The sequence below is a fragment of the Hyperoodon ampullatus genome, assembly GCF_949752795.1.
Source record: "Hyperoodon ampullatus genome assembly, chromosome: 14".
NCBI classification, from domain to species: Eukaryota; Metazoa; Chordata; class Mammalia; order Artiodactyla; family Ziphiidae; genus Hyperoodon; species Hyperoodon ampullatus.
The window spans coordinates 58716588-58728194 of record NC_136927.1 but is presented as its reverse complement, the minus strand read 5'-3'; the positions used below and the strand labels follow the sequence as shown (position 1 = coordinate 58728194).

The 11607-nt window shown below is 55.6% G+C and overlaps 1 protein-coding gene across 4 annotated transcripts; it reads left to right on the top strand.

Annotated features, from left to right (window-relative positions):
• Positions 1–3163: 3163 nt before the first annotated feature.
• On the top strand, positions 3164–11397 carry CDC25B (cell division cycle 25B; the record flags this gene model as incomplete). 4 transcript variants are annotated; one of them, XM_079719954.1, is made up of 16 exons in its annotated part: positions 3164–3363; positions 4192–4271; positions 4891–4942; positions 6585–6626; positions 6811–6847; positions 7100–7222; positions 7336–7458; positions 7649–7783; positions 8256–8336; positions 8455–8634; positions 8823–8918; positions 9435–9497; positions 9639–9737; positions 9941–10074; positions 10801–10912; positions 11079–11397. In XM_079719954.1, the coding sequence occupies 16 exons, from the start codon at positions 3164–3166 to the stop codon at positions 11217–11219; spliced, it is 1698 nt and encodes a 565-aa protein (XP_079576080.1). In that variant the 3' UTR covers positions 11220–11397. The 4 variants fall into 4 exon arrangements, with proteins under 4 accessions (XP_079576080.1, XP_079576079.1, XP_079576081.1 ...); XM_079719953.1 differs by having other exon boundaries at positions 4165–4271; XM_079719955.1 differs by lacking the exon at positions 7100–7222 and having other exon boundaries at positions 4165–4271.
• Between the last annotated feature and the right edge of the window lie 210 nt (positions 11398–11607).

The window sequence follows — 11607 nt, the reverse complement described above, 5'->3', positions numbered from 1 at the left end:
AATTTATTTATTTATTTATTTGGCTGTGCTGGTCTTAGTTGCGGCACGGGGGTTTTTTAGTTGTGGAATGTGGAATCTTTAGCTGCGGCATGCGACCTGTTAGTTATGGCATGCGGGATCTAGTTCCCTGACCAGGGCTTGAATCCGGGCCCCCTGCACTGGGAGCACGGAGTCTTAGCCACTGGACCACCAGGAAGTCCCCTGTGCATATTATTTTTAATGGGACCACGCTTGGCATAATATTTTTTAGCCTGTATTGTAAAGATCTTCTCATATCAATAAATATCTACATCAATGACTTTCAAAATTCTAGGGCTTCCCTGGTGGTGCAGTGGTTGAGAGTCTGCCGATGCAGGGGATGAGGGTTCATGCCCCAGTCTGGGAGGATCCCACATGCCGCGGAGCGGCTGGGCCCGTGAGCCATGGCCGCTGAGCCTGGGCATCCGGAGCCTGTGCTCCGCAATGGGAGAGGCCACAACAGTGAGAGGCCCGCGTACCGCAAAAAAAAAAAAAAAAATTCTTTTACTCTAGGAACACTTTCTCCAAAAGATCATTTTCCAAGAGTCCAATAGGTAATCATTCAATAATCAGCAATTATTATTGGGCTTGCCAGGTGCCAAGCATCCCTACCCTCCCAATACTTGTTCTCTTTAAATGCTTCAGCTATTGCACAGTATAGAGGAACCACCTTTGTTGGCTAGTTCCCTATTGAAGGACACTCAGTATTCAAGGTTCTGGGAGACGGGAGGAGAGGTAAATGACTTGGTCCCTGTTCTTCAATAACTCAGATTGAGAAAATGAGATTCAGGAAAGGGCAAAGGAGATTTTTATAAATAAAGCCCATTCCTTCCAGCAGTTTCTCTTTAGGAATTCATTCTATACATATCTGTTGCATCATTTAAATAAATGTTCAGCATTAGGGAATTGAGTAAATATATCAAGTAAAAGAAAGCAAGGTATAAAACATTCTGGCAAGTCCAAATTGAGATGTGCTGTGTGTGTAAAATGCACATTGGACTTTGAAGACTTGGTACCAAAAAAAAGTATGTAAAACATCTCATTAAAATTTTTTATATTGATAACATGTTGAAATGATAACTTTTCAAATAGGTTAAATAAAATATTAAAGTTTTTTTTTCCTTTTTTTTTGTTTTTTAAACACCCTTCCTTTATTTATTTTGTAATTTATTTATTTTTGGCTGCGTTGGGTCTTCATGGCTGTGCTCAGGCTTTCTCTAGTTGCGGCGAGTGGGGGCTACTCTTTGTTGCAGTGTGTGGACATATTGCAGTGGCTTCTCTTGTTATGGAGCACGGGCTCTAGGCAAGTGAGCTTCAGTAGTTGTGACACGCGGGCTCAGTAGTTGTGGCACGCAGGCTTAGTTGCTCCATGGCATGTGGGATCTTCCCGGACCAGGGCTCAAACCCGTGTCCCCTGCCTTGGCAGGCGGATTCTTAACCATTGCGCCACCAGGGAAGTCCTTTTTTTACTTTTTAAAATGCGGTTGCTAGAAAATTTTAAATTACATGTGTGGCTCGTATTTGTGCCTCCCATTTTGTTTCTATTAGCTAGGACTGTTTAGACTGACTCCAGAAGACTATGCAACAAATTATATTAGTGACTGCCTCTGGGGAGGGGCTCTGAAGATTTGGGTGGGGTGGGAGACATGCTTTTGTCACGTCCCCACCCTCCTCACCCCTCTCAGATGGGATTGGGGTCTTTCCGTTCCCTTCCTCCACATGTCTCCTGGCCCACCCAACCCCCTACGGCCAGGCCCTCCCTTCTGCCACCCCCACCCACTGCTCCTTGGCCTGAAGGATTGGGGCTACAGGGGAAGGGACTCAAGGCCTAAGCTCCAGCATTCCTGAGCTGCGACCCGACAAGCCGGAGGGCACCTCTCCCCGGGGCAGATGGGGTGCAAGAGTAGTTTACCACCCACTCGCTTTTGGGTTCAGCCTTCCCAACATGGTCCAGGAAAGATGGCTCCCTAGGAGGTGATCAGATAATTAGAAGATGCTCAGTTAAAACTAGTGACAAATTCAGCCTCCCTGATCAAAGAAACACCAATTAAACGTTGGCACCACATTAGCCAAACCATCAGTGGGCATGAGATAATTCCATAACTGGGTTCTGAGGTTGCTGACACCCTCTTTGGCCCTCACGGCCAAAACTCATGGCTAGACCAACCATTAGAGCCTCCTCTGGGGCTGCGGGAGAAAACTGGATCCCTTGGCATCACATCTAATCAGAGGCTATGGAAGCACCATCAGTTACGTGTCAGCCCCCACCGCGGGTCCACCTCCCGCACTGGGGGCTCCCCGTGGGAATTACGCTTTGAGGCCGCTCTGAGCTGCCAGTCGCAGGGTCAGGGAAGCTGTGGGAGTAGAGGCGCCTGGGGTGAATCTCAGCTCCACCATCTGCACAACCATGTGACCTTGAACGAGTTAATGAACTTCTCTACATTGTCCCCGTTTGTAAAGTGGAATGGCGAAAACAGACCGCACAGCACAGCTGTATTCTGCAGACTCCGGGAATGGAGGCTCTCAAGATGCCAGCCGGTGCTTGTGATGATGTTAAACGGCGGGGGTCCCTCTGAGGCTACCCTGAGGGGTTGTTGCATCCTCTGAGGCCCTCTTCGCTGGAGGCCCTCTACACACCCTCTTCGCTGGGGGGTGTGTAGCTCCAAACCACATACTGAGAAGCGGAATTTGGGAAGCCCGGCTCCTCGAACCGTAGCTGGGAGGGAGTGCGAGGGGCGTAAGAGAAACCCTAATTCCTCCACCCCACCCAAAGCCTGGAACTGGGCGAGGCCCTGCTGGTCCAGCCTCCGCGCCTTCCACCACACGGGCTCCGCCCTCGGTCCCGCCTCTCTTCTAACCCGCACCCCCATTGGTGGCGTCCGGCGGCGCGGCCGCTGTTATTTTTCGAATATATAAGGAGGTGGAGGTGGCAGCTTCTGCCAGAGGCTTCCCGGGCTGGTGGCTGGTCCATGCGTCCCTCCTCCCTTCCCCACCCTCCCCGCTTCCCTCTCCTCCCTCGATCCGGCCCCGTTGCTCTTCCTCCCTCCCTCCCCCCTCCACCCCGGGCCGGCTCCCTACCTCGTCCCGGCCAGCTGTGCCCGGCGTCTGTGGGTCGCCCTTCGCCCAGCCCTCCCGCCCCACCGAGATGGAGCTGCCCCAGCCGGAGCCCGCGGCAGCCTCGACTCTCAGTCCGGCCGTCGTGCGCGGTGGCGCCCAGCGTCCCGGCCACCTCCCGGGCCTCCGGCTGGGGGCTCATGGCCTCCTGGGGTCTCCGAAGCGCGCCGCCGCTTCCTCGCCGGTCACCACCCTCACCCAGACCATGCACGACCTCGCCGGGCTCGGCAGGTAGGGCGCCCCAAGGATGCTGGGTGTGGGGTGAGAGGCCCGCATTAGGGTTTAGTCCCGGGCCTCTTGGGAGCCCTGCCTGGGTGCCAAATGGGGAGGCATCCGGGACAGAGACTGCTTCAGGGGCCCAGGACTAGGGCTGTGCTGTTCACACTCTCCAGGTGACTTGTTCTTGGCCCTCACAAGCCTCTGGAGACCCTCTTCCCCACCTCCACCATGCTGCCTTCCTAATCTCAGCCCAAATCTCCACCATTTTGCCCCAGGCAGGGGATTCTGAGTCTGGAGGGGGAACTTGAGGGTGGCCCTGTTCCCTCCACCCCCAGTTCTTTCCTGGGGTTAAGGGGTTAAACTCTGGTCCTGCTCCCCGAGCAAACCTGCAGCTCCAGCCTGGGTTGTCCTTGGAGCAATAAAGACCAAAGTCTTGGCCATTCCTCCAGAAAGGCTTGTGGATGGGTAGGGGCCTGAAGAGTTTAGGGGAAGGCCCTCCAGGGCTGCCTGCTGCCCCACAATCCCCCAGGATGATCCCAGCCCACCTCCTCCAGCCTACCTCCTTGCTCTTGCTCTGGGTTCACCTTCCCCTGCACCCAGTAGAACGTTAAATCAATCAACAAAGAGAAGACACTTAGAGTCTCTGTAGAAGGCCTGAGAAGAGGGTAGGCCCTTGATGCCATCACCTCCCTGGGACAGTGCAGAGGCTGGATGGGCCCTTCAGAGGTGGGTGGCTGGTGGGAACATGGGCCGGCCAGCCCTTGAGCCCCACATTTACCTTTCTCCTTCCCTGGGTCCCTGCTCCCTTCCCAGCGAGACCCCAAAGAGTCAGGTAGGCAGCCTGCTCACATGCCTATCCCTGTCCCGTCGGGCGTCTGAATCCTCCCTGTCGTCTGAGTCCTCTGAATCTTCTGATGCAGGTGAGGCCCAGGGGTGCCAGGGGAGTTTGGGGGGCTGCCTGAGCCTCCCCACTTCACTACTGATCAGACTAACATCCTTACCACAACCTGGTGGGCCCAGCAGCCTCCCTCTGCCCAATTCTGGTGGGGCTTACCACACCCAGCACAGACTGGCTGGGCAAGGTGGGTGTTGGGTGGGGTCCTCTGCGGGAGATGAGATCCCACCTATTTAAAACCAGGCGCCAAAGTCCTGAACCACAGCCCCACCTGGGAGGCATTAGGGCTGAAAGTCTGTCATTTTATAACATTCACTTGCCTTCAGCTTTAACTTTTTCCTTTAAAAAGCCATTATCTCTTCTAGAACAGATTATTTTAAACCAGTTCTAGAAAAATGCTTAGCAGAGTTCTGGTTTAAAGCCTACAGGGAGGAGTTTCCATAGTAAACATGGAGTGGAGCCCTGTGTGATTTGGCAGTGTGTCAGCCCTTGCGGTCCATGGGTGGGTTTTGTTTCATTTTTTAATGTGCCAAGACCTAAAATAACAACAGGTTTTTTTCCCTTTTCTGAATAGGGTTGGGACATGGTGGGGGAAAGTGTGCAGGAAATGCCACCACTTTCAAACCAATGCACTCTGTCCCCAGGTCTGTGCATGGACTCTCCCAGCCCTATGGACCCCCAGGTGGTGGAGCAGACGTGAGTAGAGAAGAGGGACCACACTACCAAGGAGGGGGAACCTGCCCTGGGGAATCTCAGTTCTACCCTAAACTCACTGGGAAGCCCGGTAGAGCAAACAGACCTCTCTGGATCCCCAATGGGGGCACTAACTGACCTTCCCATGTCCTGGAATTCTGCTCCTTGTCTCAGGGAAGGGTCTGCTCTCATGGGAGCAGCTCAGAGTGGGTTCAGGGCCGGGGTGGTAGGAAAATATGGTCCAACTAATTCAAAGTTTTTAATTTACTTTAGGCCAAACAAAACAGTTGCTTCAAGGTGGTTTGGCCCTTGGCCATCCTATCAGTAACCTCTGGTTTCAGTGACATTTGACCCTCTGGCCAACCCCTGGACCAGGCCTTTTGTGAGGGGGAGTGGAGAAGTTGGTGGGCTCTGCTCAGCATAGTTCCCTGCTTCTTGGTTGTGGGACATGAGTAGTACCTTCCAGAGCACAGCTGTTCCCATCCAGCTGATCATGCCCCAGCAGGGAGAGCAGCTGTCAGGCATTACTGGGAACAGCTGGGCATCCCTGGCCTGAGCTAAGGGACTATGGCTTTGGTTTTAGGGCAGTGGCTGTCTTTCCTCCCATTGCCTTTGATCAGACTGGGCTGGGCTGCAGGTTTGTTCATAAACAGGAAATGGGGAGAGCATTGGGTGGTGGTGTGGGGACTGCACGTTGGGTTTTGATGGTAACACAGGACTGTCCCTGCTTTACCCCCAGGGCCCAGGTGCAGACTGAAAACCAAGCCAATTAAATTGGTCATCCTGATGCCAGGTTGGCTGGGCACAGCCACCCCCCTACTCGGGGCAGGGGCATCCCCCTGACACTTTAGCCCTCAGTTCCCCCCACCACCACTGCACCTGCTTTGATGGTTACACAGAAAGAAGTGTGTGTGTGTGTGTGTGTGTGTGTGTGTGTGTGTGTACACATAGACACAAAAACCCCGCCTGGCAGGTGGTCTCTGGTAACACAGCTAGCCTCAGAAGGAACATCTGTTGGAATTCTTTGCCTGCTGGCCTTTTCTAAGGCAGGAGGAGGGGGTAGGACAGAGGCTGGGTCCTGGAAAATTCCACAGGAGGGAGGAGAGGTTGTGACCCTGCTCATTTGTCACTAGGGGGTCTGGTACAGCAGACTGAACCAGGCCCCTGTCCTGGAGGAGCCAGGACAGTCCCACACAAGGGAGGGAAGCCCAGCCTTTCTGGCATCCAGGTCCTGGAGATATCCACATTGTCAGGACAAGGCCTGTCATCATGGGATGGATGGATGCCTTTCCTGGCAGCCATATGGCCCTGCTGAGGTGATTTGCATACAGGTGGAAGGCCTGTGGGCAGGCTGGTGAGACTGTTGCCTTGGTAACTCCTCAGCCACCCTGCAACCTACACCAGCTGTCTCTGTCACTGCCATTCTCCAGGCCTCCTCCATTCACGGCAGCCTTTGAAATCCCAGGCTGCCTCTCATCTCCCCTTCCCCTACACCTGGGCCCCCTGATAATCTGCATTCTTCCTCCCTCCTCTTTCCCCTGGCCTGAGCCCTGGCCCTGGCCCTTGTGGACTGAAAACCTAATGCTGGGGGTGGGCGATGGGCTGTGAGGGGAGCTGGGTTGCATGGGACCCTTCTCTCTCCTAGATTTGAACAGGCCATCCAGGCAGCCAGCCGAGTTATTCGAAAGTAAGTGCTCGTGCCTTCCTCACGCAGGCTCCCCTGCCCGGTGTGGGTGGAGTAGGCCCGGGGAGGGTGCTTTCCCAGGTCCTCCCGAAGGGGTGCACAGGGCTCTGTGGTGGAGGGGCACCCTGCATGCTCTCTGTCACGGCCCAACTCTTCAGCCTTGAGGTGTCCCTGTTTCCTTCTGCAGTGAGCAGTTTTCTATCCGACGCTTCCAGTCCTTGCCGGTGAGTGTCCTTGAGGCCCATCAGGAGGCTCGGGCTTGCTGGCCAGGATTGTGGAGGGGCAGGAGGGACTGGGGTTGGTTCCCAGAGGGTGGGCTTGAATCGGTTGGGTGTCCCTGGTCTGGCTGTGGGAGCTGGGCTTTGGAGGTGGACAGGGGAGCTGGGGGAGTTGGAGGAGGGATGGGAGAAGGTAGGGCCTGGGCTGGCACCAGAGGAATGCAGCCTTCTGTACCTGCTGCCCTCCTGGCTCTCTAGGGGAGGCTTCTGGGCCACAGCCCTGTGCTACGGAACATCACCAACTCCCAAGCGCCTGGCACCTGGAGGAAGAGTGAAGCATGTGGCCGAGCTGCCCACAGCTCTAGGGAGGACAAAGAGAATGTGCGCTTCCAGAAGGCCAGAGTGGGAGCACTCCAGGGAGAGAAGGGGGCTTGCTGGGATGGTTCTCTGGCATTTGATCATGTACCCCCCTCCGCTCCCTGTATTGCCCGCAGGATGGATTTGTCTTCAAGATGCCGGGGAAGCCCACACATCCCAGCCACACCCATGCCCTGGCAGAGTGGGCCAGCCGCAGAGAAGCCTTTGCCCAGAGGCCAAGCTCGGCTCCCAACCTGATGGTATATCAGGAGAGCTGACCCATGCAGGGCAGGCATGCACACAGGGCAGGTGCCTGTGAAGGCAGCCTGGGGGACTTGAGGGTGATCCTGAGCCCTGAGGCACTGGGAAACTTTTCTCAGCAAGTTTGGGGTGGGGACTGCCTCAGGGCCCCACCCCTGAGTCATCTGCGTCTATTCGTCACCCACACAGTGTCTCACCCCTGAGCGGAAGATGGAAGTAGAAGAACTGACTCCCCTGGCCCGATGTTGTTTCTCCCTGACCCCAACCAAGGGGGCTGCCGAGGAAGATGATGGATTCGTGGATATCCTGGAGAGTGACTTAAAGGTGAACAGCCTTGCCCTTTCAGGCCCCCTACCTCTCCCTCCCTGGGATCTTAGAAAAGGGGAGAGTTCTGAGTTCCTACAGCAAGATTATGACCTCATTTCAATGTCATAAGAAGAACTGGAGGTTGCCGAGTTACAGCTTGACCTCTGGCCAATCAGAGAAGAGGAGGTGGCTGGTGCTGCAGTGAAGGGCGGTTGGGCAGGGCAGAGGGAAGCCTGGTCCTCCTGCATGGCCACACTTCTCCCAGTTCTATCTATGCAAGCCCCTGCAGCGAGTGGGGCCCTGCAGCTTCCTAGTTCTGGGGGTCTGCCCTGTGCTCGGGTAAAGTGAGGGAGGTGTGAGCAGGGTGAGGGAGGGCTGCTGGCCTGGAGTTTGCTGGGAGAACTGGGAAGGCTGTCCTGGAAGACTCGGGGCCTTAGAGGTTGGACCTTTGCCTGTGAATGTAACCATATCTTTGCTGATTTGGCCTCAGGAGGATGATGTAGTCCCCCCAGGCATGGAGAGCCTCATAAGTGCCCCACTGGTCAAGACCTCAGAAAAGGAAGAGGAGCAGGTGAGCCTCTGGAGAGGCCCCTCAGAATTTGGAGGGGTGGGGCCCTACCCTCCAGGTGGGATTTGGGGTGGAGGGCAGGGGCTGGAAACTCTGACCCCGGACCTGCCGCCTCTGCCAGGACCTCATCATGTACAGCAAGTGCCAGCGGCTCTTCCGCTCTCCGTCCATGCCCTGCAGCGTGATCCGGCCCATCCTCAAGAGGCTGGAGCGGCCCCAGGACAGGGACCTGCCCATACAGAGCAAGCGGAGAAGGAGCGTGACCCCTCCAGAGGAGGAGCAGCGGGAGGCTGAGGAACCCGTGAGTGCCCTCCTTCTAGGGCGGGACTGGGCTTGGCAGGGCTGAGCTGCCACCCTCCACGTCCACCCTGCAAGTCCTTCTCAGCTGGGTTTGTGGCAGAGGACAGGGTGCAGGGAAGGGGGGTCCTAGCCAGATGGGGCACTGAGGGGCAGCCTCACCCCTGACCCTGGCTGCCACCTGCCTCACAGAAAGCCCGCGTTCTCCGCTCAAAGTCCTTGTGTCATGACGAGATTGAGAACATCCTGGACAGTGACCACCGAGAACTGATCGGGGATTACTCCAAGGTACTAGCAGTGGGATCCCTCAGGAGGCTCCATCCCTTACTAACTGTGGCCCCTGAGCCCAGCAGCTGCTTCAGCAACTCCCTCTCTCCCCAGAGGCCCCTCGCCTTGTCCTTTGCATCTTATCCTTTATTCTCATCTAGACTCCTCTCTCTCACTCTCCTTGATATCCTGACTCTACCCAAATCTGTACAGGGCATCAGTGGTGTCTCAACCTTGGAAAACATTTCCAAACCATAACATCTTGCTTGGAGCTTCTTTGGGCCTCATCCTGGGGCTTGCTTGGCAAAACATGGGGGCAGGAGGCATGGGGGTTCATCTCTTCTCCCCATCTTCATTTCCCCTTGGAAGGTTGTTCCCTGGGGATCAGACCCTAGAGGCCCCTCTTGGTTGCTATGGGAACCAGAGCTGAATTTGAAGGTCAAAGCAGGTGTGGCCTTTGGGCTTGGGAAAAAACTCCATCTTTTCCATCTTACCAATCTCACTTTCTCTCTCCCCTCTCTCTCCTCTTCCCTTTAGGCCTTCCTCCTACAGACTGTGGATGGAAAGCACCAAGACCTCAAGTACATCTCACCAGAAACGGTATGCAGGCATGAGCTATTTTCTGGTGCATTTGGGACTTCTGTTTGCCTGTTAACCTCCCCTGGGGTCAGGCTACATGCATGGGTCAGCCCCTGCCTGCCAGCCTGAACTGCTGGAACCCACCTCCGTGGCCTCCTACAGATGGTGGCCCTGCTGACAGGCAAGTTCAGCAACATCGTGGAGAGGTTTGTGATTGTGGACTGCAGATACCCCTACGAGTATGAAGGCGGGCACATCAAGGTGAGACAGGGTGATGGGAGAGGACTCACCCAGTTCTATCCTTCCTCTGCCTGGAGGATGAATCAGTAGGGGGTGGGTGCACCCTCTCATGGGATTCTGCCCCTCAAGAGGTGGGGTCACTCATCTGAAAGATGGGGACCACATAGGGCAGGGTCTCCCGCCCAGGCCTAGGGCTGTGGCCTGACCTCTGGCTCCTTTGGCAGACTGCTGTGAACCTGCCTCTGGAAAGGGATGCTGAGACCTTCCTGCTACAGAGCCCCATCACACCCTGTAGCCTGGACAAGAGAATCATCCTCATTTTCCACTGTGAATTTTCATCTGAGCGGGGGCCCCGCATGTGAGTCCCAGCTCCACCCAGCCAGCTAGTGCTGCTCCTGACCTTCCTCGCCCAGGACTGCGGGTGCTGGAGCCATCCAATGGCCAAGAGGCCCAAACCCAGCCATGGCCCTTCTGGGCCTAGACCTGTTGTCTCACCTGATACCTTGGAGCAGACCTCATCCCTGCTTCCCTGTGCATGGCACCCTCCTCCTGTCTCCCTCTCACTGTCCTTCCCAACAGGCCTCCCATCTACCCTCTGTCCCTTGCCGCCCCCCTCCCTAAAACCTAATTCTCCATCAGTCTCCATCAGTGTCCTTAAAGTCCAAGGGCCCTGTCCCAGTCCTCAGTGACACTGATCCTTCCAGAGTTCAATCGTCCTTTCTCTCTCCACCTCCTCCTCACCAAGCCTTGTCTAGACCTTCTGAATCTACCTCTTGAACTTGGTCCACTTCTCTCCTTTCTGCCTCCCCTTTCTCAGCCCAGGAGAAATGTCTCTGACAGAGATTGAGCAACTGTCTTCTGGACACAGAACCCCCTTGATTTGCTTCATTCCTTCTATCTCCCCAACCTCTTCTGTACCCAGTTAGCCAGACTGATCTAAAAGTGTTCTTGTGGCTGACATTCCTCCACTCAAGCCTTCTGTGGTTCCCCAAGGCCCTCAAAAGAGTGGGCACGGGGACCAGTTCCCCTGATGTACACCCCACTGCACGCCCAGCTCTGAAACCCACACCCCTGCTGGTCCCAGGTGCCGTTTCATCCGGGAACGGGACAGAGCCTCCAATGACTACCCCAGCCTCTACTATCCTGAGATGTATATCCTCAAAGGCGGCTACAAGGAGTTCTTCCCACAGCACCCGGTACCATGGGTGGGGGTGGCCATAGCCTCCGTGGGAGGGCTGGGCTACAGGGAAAGGGCTCGGCTAGGCAGTAGCCCTAGGAGAAGGAGTAGGGAGGACTGGGTCCCCCCCGCACCCGAAGTTGCCCATTTCCCCGTATTGATCAACCCATCCCATCCTGCCCTAGACCTTTTGTGAGCCTCAGGACTACCGGCCCATGAACCATGAGGACTTCAAGGATGAGCTGAAGACCTTCCGTCTCAAGACGCGCAGCTGGGCTGGCGAGCGGAGCCGGCGGGAGCTCTGCAGCCGCCTGCAGGACCAGTGAAGTGCTGGCAACTGTCCCACCCGCCTTTCTTGCTTTGTGCGGCCTGGGCGTCAGCTGCACAGTGGCTTAAAGGACTGAGGGTCTGCTGTCTGGGCGAAAGACGGTGAGGGTGTCCTGTCTGTTTGCCCCAGTGCTGATCCCCTGTCTCACTCCAGTCATACTCCATATCGTGGTGACACCCACGGCCCCACCCCTGGCACCCCTGGAAGAGCCCAGCCTGCTGACTTAATGAAATTGGATTAAGTCTAGTTCAAAGGAAGTGTTTTGTGTCTAGCAGGAGCCTTTTCGTTTTTTTTCTTTATTGTTTGGGTTAACCCTTTGTCTTCCTGTATTCAGAAAAGCCCCCTTTTTTCTAGGGGCTTTCTTTGTATGTATGAGGCTGAGAGAA